General features: G+C 33.4%; 1 protein-coding gene across 1 annotated transcript in view; it reads right to left on the reverse strand.

Moving 5' to 3' along the window:
* Positions 1 to 5343: 5343 nt before the first annotated feature.
* LOC128998567 (uncharacterized) overlaps positions 5344 to 14826 on the reverse strand; it is a 42218-nt gene continuing 32735 nt past the window's right edge. The window contains exon 3 of the mRNA XM_054424762.1: positions 5344 to 6681. Within this exon, the coding sequence (XP_054280737.1) occupies positions 5665 to 6681 (1017 nt within the window). The 3' untranslated portion in view covers positions 5344 to 5664. The remainder of the gene's footprint in view (positions 6682 to 14826) is intronic.

The following is a 14826-nucleotide window of genomic DNA, read 5'->3' on the forward strand; positions in this document are numbered from 1 at the left end:
ATTTTCAAAGTTTAATGTAGAACACGAAAATAGCATCACCTACTCAAATCCGTTTTGCAGGTAATTGAGAAATTGCCATATTGTGTTTAAAAACATGGTTATTTTACAAAGAATTGAAATAATTCATTGCGAAGCTAATTTTCAGACTTGGGACCTCTTATATGCATCATCACACTTCATTTTTTTTGTACTTACAGCAAAAAATGTGTGTAACACTAATGACCAGCCACCCTGTATAATGTTGACTAATCCATCACTAAAAGATTTTGACAAAATATCTGTAATTGTCACTGAGCGGAGCCAGCAAAGCTCTTATACTACATTCCTGCTTTTTTACAAATACCTCCTGAGCGGCCGAAGCGATCCGCACGAAATTCAGCACAGTCATAGTAACTAACTATGGGAAGGTATCAATCTAATTTGGGTCAAATCGGAGTTCAGGGCGTAACCCTAGGTGAGAAATTTAACAAAGGTCTTACGCGTTGATAGTCACCATGACGTATTTGCACGCTAAAGGTCGATTCGTACTCAGTCCAGTCACAGTTCCACTACAGTACAGTTCAGTTTCAGTTGTATCCGCAATTTCTCAGTCATCTGTCTGTCATTTGGTTTCAGTCAGTCTTCCATCACTTTATTTACAGTGATGTTACAGTCAAGAGATTGCAATTAAAACACAATACTCTATTACATTTTCATCTTTCATTTTGTTGAATTTTACAAACAGTAGTTTTACAAAATACAAACACAATAATTTTAATAGCAACAAATCTTTTTTCACCACACTATGGTGTTTTTAGCTGTTTTACATACGTAAATTGGTGGCTGAAAGTTATGTTTTGCTGGCCATGCCAGCTGTCATCGTCATTGTGGGGACCGAGCAGGTTTTTACATCCCTAGGGCATAAAAATCAGCTGTTCGCTTATTTACTTAAAACAACAATGTATATTAAATACACAAGCTGCATCCATAGCATTGTGGTAGACTTGTTTTTGTCACCGTTGCCTAGCAACTGTTTATTATTATATTTTGCTGGTTCCTCAAATTATTTCTTCACATAATCTTAAAGTTGTAGTTGTGTTGGCTGTTAGTGCACATTATTATTGTGGTGAATAGTGGTAATAGGGAATAGTGTGGCGTTAGTAGCACGATCCGAAATGGTTTTGCAGCTCTCGATAGTTTAAAGTTCTCGACTTCGTCTCGAACTTAAAAACTATCTCGAGCCAGCAATACCTCATTTTTGGCACTAGGTACGAAATGTACTATTATAACCTCAGACACGTCCGTCAGGCATTCGAACATCCAACATATCGGTGGGAAGAAACCCGATATTAACTGACGGACCTCCGTTGTTTGTAATGTAGATATCACGATAGAAAATCTATTAAAGGATTTTTTTCTAATGTGACGTGCTGTAACTGATGTGTGTGTGAACCGAAATTAAGAATAAAAATGAAAACACAAGATTCGTAACATATTAATCACTAACAAGCCATTTATACAACACACATTACAAATTCAAGAATAAAGGAATGAACAATCGGATTAATACAGTTGAGCATAATATACTACAATAGACACAATAACCAGTTAGGCCAATGCACCATTGATTTTAGACACTGCAAGTAAACATCCCACTCACGTTAACAACAACTTTGGAGACTGCAAGTAGACATCTCATTTATGTGAACCAAATGTAGCATTGAATGACATCTCATTTATGTGAACCAGATGGGGCATTGAATTTGGAGACTGCAAGTAGTAGACATCTCTTTATGTGAACTATATGTAGCGTTGGATTTGGAGACTGCAAGTAGACATCTCAACTTATGTGAATCAGATGTATCATTGACTTTGGATACTGCAATAGACATCCCGCTTACGTGTACCGGATATACTAAAGTATGGGGACATTTTTGTTAATCAGTTAACATTAATTGTTTTGTACCCTTTAAAACAATGAATAACCGATTAATTATGAGACTACAAATACTTCATTTAGGTCCTCCTAAAAAATACACCAAAATGATTTACAGACAAGTTACAAAAATACGACGTACTCTTGATTTACAGGCAAGTTGGAAAATATACATTTTCTAGCAATTGGGTAAAATAAGGTTTCCTAGTGATAAAATATGTCTCAAACTGCGTATTTAGGTGTTAATGATAAATTGAATGTGATACTTCTTAAAGTTTCTCCTTTTCTTTTGAGTGTATAGTATTCACTTATTGATGAAGCTTGTGTTAGCCAAAGAGATGTGTAGTATACAATAGATTTCTTAATTAAAATTGTTTATAGAAATAGAGGCTATTTCCTTTAAAAAAATTATTGGTTGTAGGTGGAAATTAATGATATAAAATTAAATTTACTATCCCAAAATAAATTATGATCCCAAAATAAAATTAACATTCCTTAAATTCAAACAAACGATTTTAAATAAAATACAATTATTAAAAAACTAGATTCGAACCACGGAATACGGGAATGTGAACTTTGAATGCTAACCAATAAACCACAAGACCTGCGATACATAATTGCTTAAATTAATTGTGCTCTTAAATTTCCACCTGAGTTTTACTCGATTTTACCTTTTTACCTCGATGGAATTCCAAATTTACTACCTCATGAACTCATAAACAACCTGATTATCATGTTATTAATACACCTTGATGAGATATAGGGTTCATGGAGTAGCACTATATCCATTTAGTGAGGCGAGCTAAGCTCTCACTGCTCCATAGTCTATATATTATTAGGGGTGTCGCACGAAAAAAAAATGTTGGGGTGAGAGACTTTGAATTTCCCAACTATTTTACGTGGATTTCCCAACTATATTGCACGAATTTTCCAACTCTATTAGACAGATTTCCCAACTATATTGCTCGAATTTTCCACCTATTGAATTTCCCAACTATTTTACGTGGATTTCCTAACTACGTTGTACATATTTCCCAACCCTATTACACGGATTGCCCAACTATATTACTTGAATTGTCTAACTATTTACTCAGATTTCCCAACCAATTAATATTAAGCTTTAACAGTAAGAAGGATAGGCCTATTTTATCTTTAGAGCCTCTTTATAGCTACATACACAAATAACAAGAAATGAAGGTTTGTCTTACACTATTGATTTGATTGTCAATCTTAATTTTTGGTTGTGTCTGAAGTGTCTCAACAAATGTTCACACTTTTGGTCTAGGCCTACTGATCAATAATACATTAAGTTCACAGCCTCTTAAAATCAATTTTTCAATAAACATTCAGTGAATACAGCTCTCCACGCGCAGCTTGTAAAGAAATTTCTCTAAAAAGCATTGAATTACCATGTACCTACTTAAAGATTCGATACGTAACCATAATTACTCAGCCTATGAAATTTCCAACACTTTTTTACTTTAATTATAAGTCATATATTGATGTCTTTTTAGTTTGAAAATAAACCATTGAGTCTTCATTTTAACGACAGATTTTAACTACCCAAAATCCCAAGCCATACCTTCAAATAACCAAAAATTCCCAACTTTTACAATGTTCAAATATGATTTGGGGGGGTTGGCTCCCCCATACCCCCCTAGAGTAAATGCATGTAAATGCACTTAGACTTTTGATTAGCATGAGGTCCAAATTAAATTTGCTAACTATGTTCAAGCGTCTTCCATTGTGCATAATTGGTATGTGAGTGCTCCCAAATTATGGCTTAACCTTTTTAGCATACTCTTTAGCCACATTTGCACTAAAATTTGCAACATATGTTTGAAACTTGTATATACTTTGTATCACTGGCGTTAATACATTGGTACATTTCATCACTAGGGCCTAAAGCCACTCTTTTCGACCAAGCTCATTGGGAACAATTGATTCGTCACCCTGCTCAATATTTCAGGCAGACCACTGCATGTACACAGTTTATTTTACTGAGCAATACGCTCTTTAGTCTAAAGTTTAAATTATAATTTTTGTTTCGCTTGAAAGACCTTTTTCGCTCTTTACAATTGTTTCGGTGTATTTAGGGTAGTGAAACGAGTTAGTCTTCCTATACTCAGATGATAAATCTTTGTGTAGAAGGCTACTAACATATATAGTTTCAATTTTTTTTCTTGCATTCCAGTACTTTTTTGATATAATACTTAAATCTACAATCAAATTATTTTTATTATAATGTTTTAGTAAAACCATCAAACTAGAGGCACAATAACGTAGCACAGAAAAATTCATTTTCTATAATTAATGGAAATGTGTAAATAATGTTCACACTACGTGAGTGATTTTTTTAAATTCCAGAAATTGATTATTCCCTTTAAAATCTACTTTGAAATATTATTCGAAACATATTTTTTCTAAAAATAAAAACATTCATTTTAACTCATAGTCTAACATAATTTGTATGCTATAAAGACCTGGATTTACTAATTTCATACAGATTATATTCATCCAATGTATTTTAGACATTGGTCACCATTAGACTTGCCTGTCATTAAAACTATTTCAACTAAGTTCAACTAAGTAAGGGGTTTATTAAGTATTTCAACTAAATTCCTCAAACATTGTCTTTGTAATTAAACATTTGATCAATTATTTAAACAATTTTCAGATAGTTGACAAGTGATACTTATAAAACGTGAATTTTATGAAAAGATAATTAACAGTAATTATAAACACCGATTTTAAACGTATAGTGCAGAACATTGTGCCATCAGTGGGATTAGCAGCTCTAATGGCCCTCGCCTACATTTTGTATCTCTTGACCCAGATGTAATGCAAAAGCTTTTAGTTACAGATTTTCGAAGAGCGTTGGCAGGTTTGGGAGGGGGGTAACGCAGCTACAGGTCCTGAAAACTCATTCATTTCACACAAAGACCCACAGTGTATGTTGATTTTCCCTTTTCTCACTTTGCCTCCTGAGGTGTTTTCTTTGTTACTCTACTGCATTGTGGTGCAGCTGCGATATAAATGTATTTCCAATGTAAAGACTTATTCAGTTGTTTATCAGCATGTGACTATGTTTAAATAACTTCTTGATCAGCATTGTACGTGTTATTAAATTTACGGAAAGTAAATAAGAGAAACGTCTTATAACACTTAAAAGATATATTTACGCTTATAATGTTACTCACAAGACGGTAAATATACAAAAAAGATGGTAAGTGGTGATCGATTTCGATTGGACACTCCAATCATCATCAGACCCAATAGGCGAATCTAACTATGTTTAACCACAAAAAAACTTGAAGGAGAACGTTTTATACTTATTTTCAAGTTTAAAAATTAATTTTTACTTTATTTTTGAGACGGTACGTATATTGAATTTCAATGCCAAAAAGGTCAAAGAACACACAGATAAGCATGGGACAAACTATGTATTCTTATAAACATTTCACTTTAGAAACTCACCTCTACAATAAGACATCTAAAAATAATTACATTTTTGTTAACATTACCAAGACAAAAGTGCATAACAGTTGAGCTATCTGTTCTAACAGTCATAATATCAGTCAGAGCACCATAGATGTATCTTATATATATTTAGTTTTATGTATATTATCAGTCCATACACACGAACATACATATATTAGGAAATACAGTTAGGAAGTATAGATTACTAGGGAAGGTGGAGTACTAAGCTCTCTAAGAAAATAGTTTATATTTAAAATATCGTTAATGTTTTACTTCATCAAGTATGTGGTTGAAGTAGGTGGTTCTGATTTCTCAATTTCTGCTGGTTTCCTCGGAGTAATCTTTTTTAAATCCGTTTTTTGTTTTCGCAAAGGAAGTCCATATTCATCCATTACCCTTACATCATGTGATCGCAAATCTGAGTTTTTAATTTCATTACTCCGAGAAGAAGATGTAGGATTTTCAGTTTTCTCTTGAAGGGAAACTACTTCTTTTCGTTCTTTCAGTTCATCCTTCATATTCATCGTACTCGAACCATTGATGTCGTCATTTGAGTTTTGAGTCAACGACTGCTGTTTGCCAACATCTCGTTCAAACGTCATTGGATTACTAATTTCCGGTTTCGAGGCCAACATTGTTTCTCTATCGTCTTGGTATACAGGCTCAACTTGATCATTGCTCAAATCAACCCCATCTAGTGTTGTATTTTCCGTAAAAAATGTTTCACGAGCTTCGGAATCGTTCGGGTCCATAATATATCCCATTGCCTTCACAAATTCCTTCAAACAGTCAGGACAGCCTTCAACATCTGATTTATAATCACCATCAACTTCCTCAGCCTTGTTTTTTATTGGAGCATCTAACTCAGGGGTCAATTTGGGATCGCCTTCTGTTTCAACAAAGAAAGTATCTACTGGCTCATAAGTACCATCTTCAATCCAGGCCATTTCTTGTTGATCAATAGGATAACTAGGCAGCAAGGAAAATATTAAGGGAGGTAAATCTCTTATAACAGGATCTGGGTCATCCTCTGTATACTCCTGGAGAGGAAGATTGAAACTTCCACGCTTTTTAAAGGATAATACCATATCGATCGTTTTAAAGGGAGTAGATTTTTTCACCAGGCGGGAGATTTCTTCATCGATAAAGCTGGAGATGGAGGATGGCGATGGCTGTTGTTGCGAAGATCGCACAGTTCGCGGAGAAGAGTACAGTTCGATCTCGGTGTTCAGAAACTGCGGATTGGCCACTGGGATGAGGGATCTGCCAGGTGCAGTGAGCCGGCTCTGTAACAAAATAATAACACATCTATTAAAACATACAGAACTTGAAACGGATGAGATCAAGAATGATATTCCTCTGGTTTGCATACCTAATTCGTCGTTTTTTTTATATAGAATATAAGCATTTTAAATTATTTTGTGTATACCCTAGTAGCATTTTTTATGTAAAGTGACTGAAAAGCTTTAAGGGAAAATTCCACACCCCTCACATTTTTGTGGATATGCAGGGGATTAAACCCATTCCTCCCGAGGTGTAGTGCACAAAGTTAGTCAGTTGGCTATCAAGACACCCAATTCGAGGTTTAATGTATCTTTAAAATCATTTACTTTTAAATATTATTTTATTGTGTGAAGGCACAGTGATTATACAAGATGAATAAAAAGTCAAGACCCCATCTGACATTTTTTTTGTAAATATACAGAGATATCCTTTTGGTGGTCGTGCAAAATTGGAAGGAAGTTTAATTTTATGATTTTGAATTTTTTTTTGTGTCCCCTAAAAATGAGGAATTTTAAGGTCAACTCAAAACCTTTAATGTAAACCCCTTCAAGTTACATTATTTTGAAGTGCTTACAAAAACTTAAATAATGGTGGAAACCAGAGATCGCTATCTCTTCTTTATCCAAAATGGCAGCCCGTCAAATGTATTGAAGTCTACACATTAAAAAGATAAGGAAAAATGAATGTAATGGTAATATTGGCTACTATTTTGGACAGAGAAGATACATAACGAACTCTGGCTTTCACCATTCCTTACCAGTTTCTCTCGCCAGTTTTTGTAAACACTTCAAAATGAGTTGTCACTTGAAGGGCGTTCACTTAAAATTTTGAGTTGCCCCCAAAATTATTGGGAGACACTCAAAGTTTTCAAAATCATAAAATGAAACCTCCTACAAAGATTGCACGATCACTAAAAGGATAACTCTGTATATTTACTTAGAAAAATATTAGATGGGACGGTGTCTTAAATGTGTATTCACCCTGTATATGCATTTACATATGGTTTAATATAACTTATTTTAAGTATAAATTTTGTTTATTTGCGTCAGCATAATTCTCATGACGCCTTACAGGCCTACAGGGAGATGAATGTGTTTCAAGATAGGCAAATAGAAACAATTTAAAGGAAACCTGTACATGCTGTAAATACAAACTTTTCACTCTAATTGTGGTAAAACCCGAGGTATTTGAAAGAAAAGTTTACCATGGGAACAAGCATATACGTTTATGTTGTATTTTATTGTACAAGTGCTAAAATACAATCATTTTAAGGATTTAGAATTCAAAAACAAAATCAATTTGTGGACTTTAGTATTATACCGACCAGTATAAAAATTACTAAATTTGTACAGTAATTGTATTTAATTGGTTACCCTTAGAATTGGTTAGGTTAGGTTATCTTCCGGTTGTATCAGGTTTTCTTATTCTAACCTAACCAAATTTAGGTGTTTTCGGTATAATACCAAAGTACCTCAATTTGATCTACAAAGCCTTTGGCTGGTATCAGAATAAAAACAAACGTTACGTACACTAAAGGTTGTTAAAGCAAGTTTTATTTGATCTCTAGGTATTTATAATTTATGAAAAATTAAAGTAAAGCACGCTGACTAAAATATCGAATCATGGCAACAAATATGCTATGGGTAACTCAATAATGTAATCTAAAGTTAAAATTAAACCTCTATAACCAACAGTGAAATTAGCTCAAACCACTTAAGCTATAAACAATATTCGGAGCACATGAAACGAGCCCGAAATTTTAATCCCCAAAAAGGTGCACTAATCTTAAGCATGGAATGAGCCTGGGTCTCCCAGCCACCCCACTCCTAGTACCTTGTACCGTCGTTTTAAATTTTACATACTCTGCAGTCTCTGTTTAAAATAATTTTTAAATTGTGTGTATATGTAGTAGTGTGTTAGTAAAGAGTGTTGTGTTTGGTTGGGTTAGGTTAGGTTAGGTTAAGTTAGGTTAGGTTAGGTAAACAGACTATATCTTTTAGTAATGTAAATATCTTTTAATAATCAATATTTTAATAATGTATCTTTTAACAGTGTACCTTTTAATATTGCAAATAAATGCATATACTTTAACTGTGTCATTGGTTCTTTCTCCTTTAAAGACCCGTTGTGAAAGTTCTAGAGCCCGGGCTCTTTTCGCACCGTCCTGGGAGGGACCTTGGAGGTCCAAGCGCTTTTCAAGCATCGGCCTGAGTTTTTGGGCTCTTTTCATGTGCGTCTTCAATATTAATCCCACCATTAACTATGAGTACATTTTACACTATAATAAAATTCATACATTCACAGAAATTTGGCATATTTGTGTTGTAGGGTTCTTAAACGATTATTTTTTGCTAATGGACACTTGTAAAAAATAATGTAGAACTGGGTAGCATTCTCAGTGGAGTAGTGGGCACTGTCAGTCTAGCAAACCCCCCCCCCCCCCTCCCGGCTGGTAGGCCTACCTCACGTGCATGCTAGCTGTCATCCATTTCAGTTGTTGTTTGACGTAAAATGTAAACTCTTTTATTTATTAAATTTAAAAAATGTATTAATAGTTACTAGCAGCCAGCGTCACTTCGTGACTTCAAATTTGTGATATTTTTATTAATTTACAATTTTCTATTGCTCTGAGTTAAGTTGAAAATCTATTTTTCACGTGATAATCAACTTATCACTGTCTTGTGATTTTTATTAGTTCACATCACATCCCTGTTATTTGTTAGCTTGCCCTATTATTTTCATTGAGCACGCGATCTCTTCCAGGCATCTTAGAAAAAATACAAATACTAATGAAACGTACATGAAAACACAATATCCAACGTCATTTTTTTATTTACATTTTAAACAAATACCAATAGTTTACTTAAATTAACGAAACATCAATAAAACATACTATGAAAACACAAAATCCTATCAAAACACAAAATCAAGTAAGTCATATTCTCATTTACCTTTTATGCCATTTAAATTACAACATTTTACTTAAATTCACTATAACGTCATCAGCTGTAAGATAACAAAATTTTCGTAAGGATGAAAGTAAAATTGTATCATGGCCATCTGTTTTGATGTAAACAAAATGTAAACTTGAAAAAGTTCAGATTATTGACAACAGAATTCAGCACAAACTCTGAAATTTTCAAAGCCTATAAGAAGAAGGGCGTACAGTACTACAAGGCCGTTGATGAAGCCTTTGCCAATCTAAGTACTCTAGTTAAGTTAGGTTGTAGGTTTACCGATAAACCATGTTGGAATCGACCATAATATATCTGTGATGCTAGACCCCCCCCCCCCCCCCACATGTTAAAATAATGTCAGCCTCATGTCAGCTAAGGTGTTACGGCTACCTTAGCTGACATGAGGTGCATTGAATCTGAATTTGATGTCATTAAAAACCCTACATTGAAAATTTTGAATGAATTACAAAAGAATCAGGGGTTAAAATTAGTAAATATTCTCTCTGATAACACGTATTTTACCAACATCGTTGAATTAATGTGAAATTACCTCAGAATGAGAATAATGAAATTACCCCTTATATATGAATAAGAGATTACAGCTCAGACTTTAAGTAGTAGTGTGGCACAAGCTTTGAAATATTCATATTTTAAGGGCCATCCGAATTTTGCTGGTTGTATTGCGACTGTAAAATATATTAAAACGATTGATAGCTTGTTAGAATATTTGAACAGCAGGGACCCACTTGGCAAGGCTTTTAAAGAGCCCGTAAAACTAGATAACTTGGACAGGTATGAGAGTAGGAAGCAGAAAAGAACGTATCTAGCCTTGATTGATTGATTGATTGTAAGAGGGTGGACTCATGGTCCAAGCACGTCAACCGAAGCTTATCTAGCCTTAAATCTAATGGTATAAATCTACTTGATCATCCAAGGAAAGCATTTGGACTAGGGATTTCAAGTGATATCAAAGCTATAAGACTTTTAAATGGTTAACCACAAATACGTTAAAATACTCTCTATCATATAAATGTCCGCAAGACCGTTTAGAACGAGTTATTCTTGTATTCGCAGTAGATGTGGTAACAACATCAGCCCTAATGTCCAGCAATTTACATGGCCTGAACAACGTTAGACTTTCTGCTCAAGGCGATTTTTTGGATCGTGATCCAGATTGTCACCACGTTGTCCTCTCATTGTCCGATTCAAGTAGTGATATCAAATGTGACAATGACAAAGATTAATAGAACGAGGATGAAGTTACAATCGTATTATAAGAATAATATGTTATACTACATTGGTGACTTCATCGTAAGAAAGCTTATACCTAAGATTAAATGTCGGGATTGCATTTCTGTCCTCCGATCTGAAAATACAATATGAGTTATATACTCAACTGACTGATTATGCGACCTGAGATAAGCTTATTAGGGCACATGAAGATGTATTTAAGGCTGTGAAGTGCGTTTACAATGTATTGTCTTGTCAACAGCAACATAAAGGAAACTTTAACACTAAAAGACTAATTGCAGTCACCTGCTCATATTTGGTAGACCCTATTTTTAAGGGGCACCTTGAGAATATTTATTTTAGAGAGGACACACGTGAATTGAAATTCATTAAGTACAGTTGTGAGCTATTTTGTAAGATATATTGTTTGTGATCACACGGATTGAAAGATTAAGTACCACTTTTACGTCAAACATAAGTCTGCGGCAAAAACTCACCAAACTTATTATATTCAGAAATGTGTGATGTGTAAGTTGTTTTAGTTTAATAAAATGAGTGTGAAATTACAAATATTGTACTTACTATCCTTTCTTTCCAATAACTTATTATTCCACTATGTGCTATTTGGAACTAACAATGTCAGTTGTCTAAAAACAAAAAAATATGTTAATGTGCAGTTTTTAAGAGCTCAAATGGGTTCTTTTTTTGCAAGAAACAAAACAGACAAAGTGTTTAATAGTAAAAAGAGTTTGAAATGTTAGCAATATTTGATCTCTATGTTATATTTAAACAGAGCAGCATCTACAAAAGGTGTTTTTATAAAGGTAAGTGTATGGGCTGCATCAGCATCTACCATGGGGAAGTGATCCACGAGTTGTTTATAAATCATTGCTTGAAAATGATCGATTCAGCTCCTACAAATTTATTTTATATACTTGTTCGCACTTTCATAAACCTGTCCGTTTTCAAGTCTGTCCACTAGCATACATACTCTTATGGGTTCATATATGTACATTCAATGAATTATTCGCCCTGAATAACGTTTATGACATGCTAATATTTGTATGATTTTTAAATAAAATTTAAGAGCAGGAATATACCTCTAAACCTTAGCCAAATTATGAGAACAAACATTCTTAAACTAAAACTAATTAATAGTATAATTCGTCACTAGGGCCTTAAGTGACTCTTTTAACGAGCCCTAGCTAACGACCTAGCTAAAAAAAACTAGGTAGAAAACGAGCGAAGGTCGAAAAGACATTTTGGCCAGTTTGATGAACTCTATTTTTTTATTACACTGCACTATTTTAGGCTAACTAGTTCGAAATAGTAAATTTTGTATATTGTTCACCATCTGGTGATACCGTTATACGCGTATTCAAACAGCTGATTCCGTATATAAGACACAACATGTATCACTCCGCCAACGCAAACATAAATCAATATCCAAATCACTGATGTATTTTTACATTTCAAATTTTCTAAATTTTGCCACTGCTGTGAAATATAGTCTACGTTGTGGCATGATGGTGAACTCAAAACAGTCTATGGACTATTTTCTTAGTCAAAATCAAAGGGCTAGTTTTATAAAACATATTCAGCAGATGTATTCAACTCCAGCTGAATCTCTTTCTCTATAAAGGAGAAAAATATCTACTTTAGACCCTTAAATCGTGTATTGAAACAACCGTTTTTGCTGCAGTATGACGAAAATTGTATTTTTATACAATAGAACTATACAAATATGTAACTACTTACCGAAGCTTGTTGGGGAGAAGAGTTCAGACCTGTCCACCCCACGTATCCGGGACAACATCAAGAACATAAAAAAGCAACGGGTTAACAACAAGTACACATATAAGCACACGTACATTTACCACCTATCCCCTAAAGGATTAACAGAGTGTTTTAATGTACTTATTTGACCACATGACGATAACGTTTTCACTAAAACGGTTAAAAATTGAAAAATGTAATTCTTGCGCCAAAGGATTCGGTCTCCAAAAGATCTAGCTCATGAACAAAACTTTTTGCAAGACTAAACCCGATACTAGATATCCTTCAGAACACATCATTGGCTTTTTGTTATATATAAAGTCCTTCTCCGTGGGAATAAAAGGTCTGCTAGGTTCGTGAGGTGAGAAGGAGTCAGTTTCAAAAGTGGAAACATAGAACCACAAACATGCAACACAAAGGAAGACACAAGGACTGCGTTTTGAAACAGATTACAATGGAAGTATAGCACAAAGCATTGTCGGTATCAGTGCCTCGGGAAAAATAACTTTGCAGTATTTGAGATGTTGAAGTTTTAGAATTTAAAAATAATTAATTCATGAAATTGCCAATTTGTTTGAACTAATACTCTTTAAAAACAACGTGCTTGTAAAAGGTCTTGAAAACTAAATCATTTTAAAGTGAATATAACAAATGAAATATATTGTTGCATCATCTTCAGCATTATTATCATGCGATTATACAAGTTCAACGAATAATTAAACTGTTAAAAGCAATTACAAAATGAATTATACTATCTAATTTCGTTAAACATAATTGACTAAGGCCATATAAAACTTGTTAACTATATTTTTGACAGCTACGTTATATTTTATCATATTTTATCATATTTTATAAGTGACAATTAATGAACACAGACAGTAATATAGAGTATAAACCATGCAAACAAGGGAAATCAACTTAATATACATTGCACATTATACGACATTAAATGAAGAGCATTGGATAATAATTCAAAGATATATTTACATATTGTATCCTACAAGAAAAGTTGAAAATTTATAACTAGGCATTTTAATGTTGTTGTCAATTTTAATTGAACTCAATCACCAGTACAAATTCGTTTTAATTACAAGAAGGTGAGTGACCAGAATTACATAGCGCATCTGATTTAATATAATTGACTACCGATGATTTGGGTTAAGTTCTTACCAGCAAAGCTAAGGTCCACTCGTTTAAAAACCAGCTTTAGAAAAACCCATACCATGTTTGATTCATTCGACTATTGCTCCTCCATATAATTGGAACGTCCAATTGTTATCTCAACAAAAAACATTAAATTTAGAAAAATATGAAAAAATTGTTTGATATTTTTTTTATTCGTCCAAATTATTATCATATGTATAATAAATATTTTAGTAATTTATTGTTTGGATAGTTAATAGTATAACACATTTTTTGAATGAGAGAAAGACTAGAGTATATAAAATAATGAAGGTCCATCCAATAATTTACATGTAGGATATCATGCAGTTTGAAACGGATAGAATCAACGAATTTGTAAGATTAAAGAAGATAGAACAAGATTTTTTTAAACTTTCTCATGTCTGGTTTAACAAGTTACATTAAATTAAATTGTTACTGTAAGTATTCTTTACTTGAATTATTCGATGGTATAATGTTATGTCCAATCAATATGAAAGGCTACATGAGAAGGTTTAACTTTACATAAAACACATTGTTAGAGAGATGTCATTGAAATAACAAGACATTTAATCGTACTCACCATTAAGCAGCATTATAACATCTATATGACTACTGGTACATGGGGTTAATAATTATAATACAAAAATTTCAGAAATCATTTTTTGATACAAAATATCCTAGCCTAGGCAGTTGGTATAGTCATGGTTGGTTAATAACCTAAACCACTTAAACCTAAGTACGAAACGACACTTCCTTACCTATCATCGCGAAAAGATTACAATCAAGAATGTAAATCAATACATATCGGCAACTGTTACCGACCAACAGTTTTTAAAACGCTTACTTAGATATCTCGATGTCAAATGACATGGGGTTTCTAAGTACTCCAGAATAGAAACGCAGCAGATTAACTAAACAAACTATTCATAACATTGATGTATTAAAATATTTTTGTATCAAGCAAGTTTGATACAAATAAAAACGAAAAAATTGTTTTACACTTATGGTTATTGGAGGAGT

Source organism: Macrosteles quadrilineatus, unplaced genomic scaffold (assembly GCF_028750875.1).
Source record: "Macrosteles quadrilineatus isolate MER2022 unplaced genomic scaffold, UCM_ALF_1.0 Scaffold_7__1_contigs__length_78375512, whole genome shotgun sequence".
NCBI classification, from domain to species: Eukaryota; Metazoa; Arthropoda; class Insecta; order Hemiptera; family Cicadellidae; genus Macrosteles; species Macrosteles quadrilineatus.